We start from the raw sequence: 6060 nt of genomic DNA, 5'->3' as shown, positions 1-6060 counted from the left end.
TTTTAGTCCATTACAACAAAATTTGTCAAAACATTTTTGAGAACTCTTATTTTGTTAGGTTAGTTTGATCACAAGTTTTCTTCTACATATGCCTTTATTCAACACATTCCATTTTCAACTCAAGGAATCACAAATATTAGACTAACTTGATATCTTTTATCAAATAACACTAGACAAATTTGAATAACTTAAACATTGATGGTGTATCTATTGAATTTCTTTTAGCAAACTTTACGTGGTCATTTTAAGGTACTCCCTCCGTCCCATTGTATGTGTCTGGTTCGGTTAACGAGGCTTGACTGATGTTATTTTTAATTCAATTTTTCATAATATTACGTTTAATATTAATATATAAAATTTATATATTTAGAAACTACACTAAAAATACTATTACACGCAAAAAAAATCAAATTTAAAAATAAGTAAAATATGATAAAGAAAATAAACAAAGAAAAAAGAGTTGATTTGACCAGTGAATATTAATTATGATAGATAAAATGGGACGGAGGGAGTATTAATTTGAGTGATGTCCACTTTTGATCTGGTTAGGCCAAGGTGAATTTGGTTTCTTCTAATTGAGAAGATGAGTTTGATATATTATACACTCAAAATAATTAATTAGTGAATGAGAAATTAAATTTCAAAAGTGTACCTATGATGTTGGGAAAATAGAGTTTGAAAGGCTTTGGAGTCTTTGTCTACATTGAAAATATATGTGAGTTTATACTAATATAAATACATTTCAATTTTTTAAGAAGTTTCAAGTTTGTAGCTAAGAGACTCTCTGGCGTAAAGGGGTGTGGGTGGGGGCATCTCAAAATCCCAAAATTAGTTCCATATGCTTGAACTCGTGTGCACCTAAGTTGTACAATGAAAACTTCAGTATTCACGTTTGTTCAAGTTTGATGTGAAGTCAACCCTTCAATGCTCCTAAGACCTAACCGATTCGTAAATTAATTACCATCGTGAATTTTGGGAATCTTTTTTTAAATTAAATTCTCTACAAATAATTTTTAATTAAATATTTTAAGGTCAAATAGGCCATCCAATCACACACCAAAATGCAATTGGGCCACCAAACTCAAAAAACTACAATTAGGTCCCTCAACAACACAAATTAATACAATTTCACCAAAAATGAATTGTTTACCTTTTGATATGTTGACGTGTCGATTATCAAATTAAAAAATAATTTTTAATTTCTATTTTAATAATTTTAAATAAAATAATTATTAAAAAAATCAAAACCCGCCAGAGTCGAAGGGCACCCCTTCGTCTCCAGCCAGCCAGGAGACGAAGGTTTCCCTTCGCCTCCGACCAGCCAGGAGACGAAGGACCCCTTCGTCTCCTGGCTGGCCAAGACGAAGGGGATTCGTCTCCGGTCAGCCATGGAGACGAAGGGGACACCTTCGTCTCCGACCAGCCATGGAGAGGTTCTCCACTCTATGGCTGGCCGGAGACGAAGGTAAACAAGTCATTTTTTTAGTGAAATAACATTAATTTATGCTGTTCAGGGACCTAATTGTAGTTTTTTTGAGTTCGGTAGCCTAATTGCATTTTGGTGTGTAGTTGGGTGACCTATTTGACCATTATTTCATAAAAGTATAACTTTCCTTATAAGTAAACTATAAATTTGTATTTTATAAAAACAGATTTCTGTTTTTTTTTTTTTTCAATTATTTATCTAGAAATGAGAAATTATTGAGTTGACAAAAAGTGTGATTATAAATTTTATTTCAAACCTATGAGAAAATTAATAGTCAGTAAAATATTTTTGATCAATTTCGATATCTCCTCCACTGAGGCTTGAACTCATGACATTTCATTTGAGGGAGGCCACTACATGCCATTTGAGCACAAGGTGCTTGGCATATTTTTGATTTGTTAAGACTTAAAAGAGAAAATGTATCAGTGACAATAGTTCTAGACTTCTAGCTATGTCTATATTATAGTTCTAGCTTATTTAAAAGTGATGTATTTATTGCTATAGATCCTAAATGTTTCAATTGCATGATAATGTACAAAACTTTTCTCCACTACATTAGGGATTATTGTTTATTTAGAGAAACTTAGGAAAATGTTTGTCTGCGCAATTTGTGGGCTTCTATTAGGGCATCCTATCAGTGGATCAAACAAGGTTTATGTCAAAATTTTTGCCATCTTGGCATGAGAGAAGGTAGGAGAGAGAGAGAGTAAATGACTCTTCTGCAAATAAGGAGTGCATAGTACACTACTTGTCTGATAGCTTTCATCCAAAGGTCATGTGCTATGCGCGTTTCGCGCACAGCAGCGCCCATGCGGGCGCGTCAGGCGCGCCTGACATGTGACCTTTATATATATATATATATATTTAAAAATTATATTTGTTTTATTTTTTTCTTCCCTTCCTTTTTTCTCTTTCCTAATTACACTTACAAAAACTCCTTAATAACCATGAAATAACCCCATTGATAGAGCATCCTTATCAATGGAGTTTTTTCGCGATTTTTGTAAGTGTAATTAGGAAAGAGAAAATGAGAGGGGAGGAAATAAAAAATAAAACAAATCAAAAAAAATACCTGAAGTTGTCAGGCGCGTGCAGTGCGCAGAACGCGCACAACACCACTTTGCCTTCAATAAATTTGTTAGACTACAAACCCTCATTTGCAGGAATAAGAAATGCATTGAAAATGATCCTCACATCACTTCAAGATCAAACCATGGTTCTTATTTACTGACATGATCCTCCCATGCTCTTCTGATGTGGATGCTCTTACTGGTAATATGGAGGACTGAGCTATGGATAAGGTTGCAAGTCAAGCATATGTGGCAAATATTTCATGGAGTCTATTTTTGTTATGGGAGTTTGGTGTTAGCATATCATTTGTTTCACAATTCTAATTTTCAATGGCTTTCTAATTGAGCCAACAAATTATGGGGTAAGTTGAAGAGTTGTGGAATACCTTGGCTACACATATTACTATTTGTAAGTAAAAGGTATTCATTAGATGGGTTAAGTTGGATGGTTCAATCATTAAAATAAACGTTGATCATAGTGTAATTCCCAATTAGGAATTGGTGCAATTGGAGGAGTTGTGAGGTATTGTTTAGAGAGTATTTATATGTTTTTTTTTTTTTTAATTTTTTAATTTTTTTAATTTTTTTAATTTTTTTAATTTTTTTTTTTTTTGCGGAGTAGAAATTACAACGAGCTTTATAATAGAAACTTGGGTTATTTATCACAAACTCCTATTTTGTTGGGATAGAGGATTTTGTTTTGTAATTCTCAAACTCCTATTGATTCTCTTTTCGCAGTTAATGAGGTGAAATTTACATCAAATCTAAAGAGGTTCTAGTTATCACTTGCTAGAGGTATAATAGAGATTTTGCCAGAAGTTGGATGTGTATAATCAATAACATCTCTGGGAAAGCTAACTTATGTATAATACTAATGTATTTACATAAAAACCATATTAAAATTACTATAGCAAACCTATGTAAAAAGTGCAAATGGTCATTACAAATTAAACTAATTGACATTTTTTTAAAAATATAATAAAACAACTCTAACAACCTATTCATCAAATCAAGAAACAATTTCTAGTGCCACACCAGCTAGTTTAAGTGGTAAATCACCTTACTAAAAAGGTTAAAGTCACCACTCCAGCAACAAAATAAGGAGTTCAAGTCGCACCAACAACATCTTGGAGCTAGGGCTCCCCGCGCGGACAAACAATTGGCCTTGATTCATCAATCAAGTAAAGAAACATACTCATAATTCCTTTTATATGCTAATCATTTGACAATGATGCATCAAATACTAACTATAACTCTATGCATGATATTGGAATCAATGTTTTACTAAAGCAGGCTCACACAATAAGTTTGTTACCAAAAAATATATAACCATTTTAGCCTGAAATATCTTCCATTTTATTACATCCTTCACATGAGCCAGCTGCATAAGCATTGAACCATGTAGCTGAACTATCCAGGCAATAGTTATCTTTCAAAAATCACTGTCTGACATAAATGATGCCATCAAATTTAGTAAATCAACATTAAACATAAGTATAACACATCTAATAGCCCAACAGGTTTTTCAACAAAACAGACAAACAAGACAATTATCATAGGATTTCGTATATGGAACAAAGTACAAGGGGGGGTGTGGTATGCAAAAAGAAACTAGGAGATTTGATTCAAAAGGTTACAAGGCAATTGACATATCACAGAACTTTCCAATCTTCATTATCGCTACCCAAAATTTACTCACAATTCGAATTCATCCTCGAGCTTAAGTGCCTCGGCAGCAGCTTCTTCCTCATCCTCATCGATCGCGAAATAAGGGTTGTGAGTCTTAGGCCTAAAGTTGAAACCAGTAAAAACGTAGAACGCAAGTGTGGCTAATTCAGAGGCGACCACACTTGTCCACTGATATCGGTAGGAAGTAATAGTCTCGAGAGCATAAACCACAACCCTCGTAAAGTAAATGTAGCATATAACAATGATATAGTACTGCCTAAACAACGTCAACTTCATCAAATTCACGGCCGCCTTCCCATCCGTCTTGGCAGCCTCACGCAAGTTCTTAATCGACCACACGATCGGGAACAACACAGCACAACAACACACAATGTCAACAAGCAAGAAAATCTGCTTCCATGTATCTGAACTCTCACCAAATGGCCCTGTCTCATCCATCACTACCTGAGCCACATTAGCCACAACTTGCAAGGGAATCACAACAATCAACACCTTCTTCTCCTTATCTTGCAAATAAGGCTTCAAGAATGACCAGCCAGTGCCAATCAGAACAATCAAAGTGAACAATGTGATCCCCTTCAAGAAACTAAATATGTAGAACAGAACATCCCAGCCGTGGGCAGTCCCAGTCCGCTTAATATACGATTTATCCTCAGTCTCACAGAGTAAATTCAAGGCCTTCATAATCAGCACCGCAAGCATAAAGAAATGGATTTTATACACAGATAAGCGTTTCTTATAAAGCGTATAAACCCAAACAACGCCCAGCACCAAATACACCAAGAAAAACAAGAAATATATCACAGGTAGAGCTGTCTTGCCTGCGGATAGAAAGTCAAGCTGCCCCGTTTTAGGGTTGAAATTATACATAACAGAGTGAACATTCATGGAAACCTCCAGATTGGGGACACAATTCGCGAACACCAGAGTGAATTGGTTTGCCTCCGACACTGTAATGGAGGCGCTATACTCATGGGCGGGGGATTTGATTTGGTCGAAGGTGAAAACCTTATGGATGAGGCCAGATTCGAGGGTGCACTGAATTTCCTTACTCTGGAACTGCTCGAGGACGTGCATCCAAGCATCGAGAGTACAGAGGAAGAAACCGAGCTGGGAAAGGGGGGGATCTGGCTGGCCTTTCGGAGCGGAGAAGGAGAAGTCGGTGACGGAGAGATTGAGACGGCCGGAGTGTGTGAAGCCGAATTCATCGAAAGGGATGGTGGATCGGGCGTCAGATCGGATCTGGGTGGACCGGATCTCAGCAAAGGCGGTAGCAAACAAGAGAGCAAAGGCGAGTGTCGGCAAACAGATACGCAGGCGAAAAGCAGCCATGGGAGTAGAATTTTGGTCTTCCAGAGAGAAGAAAACCCACCGACGACCAAGCAAAACACTGAAATGGTTAAGTCAAAGATATACTGCGGGGTCTTCTTCAAAATTTGGAAGCCTCGTTTATGCTTATACGGAAAAATATCTTTTTAATAAATTCTATTTTTGATATTAAATTTATAAGTCACAGTCAACTTTTAGTCAGTTTTTTCTGAAGGGTCACACTTGTGTGAGATCGTCTCACGAATGATTCGTGAGACAGGTCAGGTCAGATCAAAGCACCATGCAAATGTCATACTTATATGTGCAAATCTCACACTTATATGTTCAAATATAACATTAATCAAAAATACAATTTTTGTTACTTATAAGAGAAAAAGTAATACATTTTTCATAATAAGTAATGTTGACAAGTATCTCTCACTTATAAGGGCAAATATAATACTTTTGAGGAAAAATGTAATATTTTTAAATCGAAATGTAAAAGTA

The 6060-nt window shown here is 35.7% G+C and overlaps 1 protein-coding gene across 1 annotated transcript; it reads right to left on the bottom strand.

Annotated features, from left to right (window-relative positions):
- Positions 1 to 4003: 4003 nt before the first annotated feature.
- LOC116013780 (protein CANDIDATE G-PROTEIN COUPLED RECEPTOR 7-like) lies at positions 4004 to 5670 on the bottom strand. The gene has a single exon (XM_031253710.1). The coding sequence runs from the start codon at positions 5575 to 5577 to the stop codon at positions 4252 to 4254; it is 1326 nt and encodes a 441-aa protein (XP_031109570.1). The 5' UTR covers positions 5578 to 5670; the 3' UTR covers positions 4004 to 4251.
- Between the last annotated feature and the right edge of the window lie 390 nt (positions 5671 to 6060).

Source organism: Ipomoea triloba, chromosome 3, assembly GCF_003576645.1.
Source record: "Ipomoea triloba cultivar NCNSP0323 chromosome 3, ASM357664v1".
NCBI lineage: Eukaryota > Viridiplantae > Streptophyta > Magnoliopsida > Solanales > Convolvulaceae > Ipomoea > Ipomoea triloba.
The sequence above is the reverse complement of the archived record's forward strand: the minus strand, read 5'-3'. Positions and strand labels throughout refer to the sequence as shown.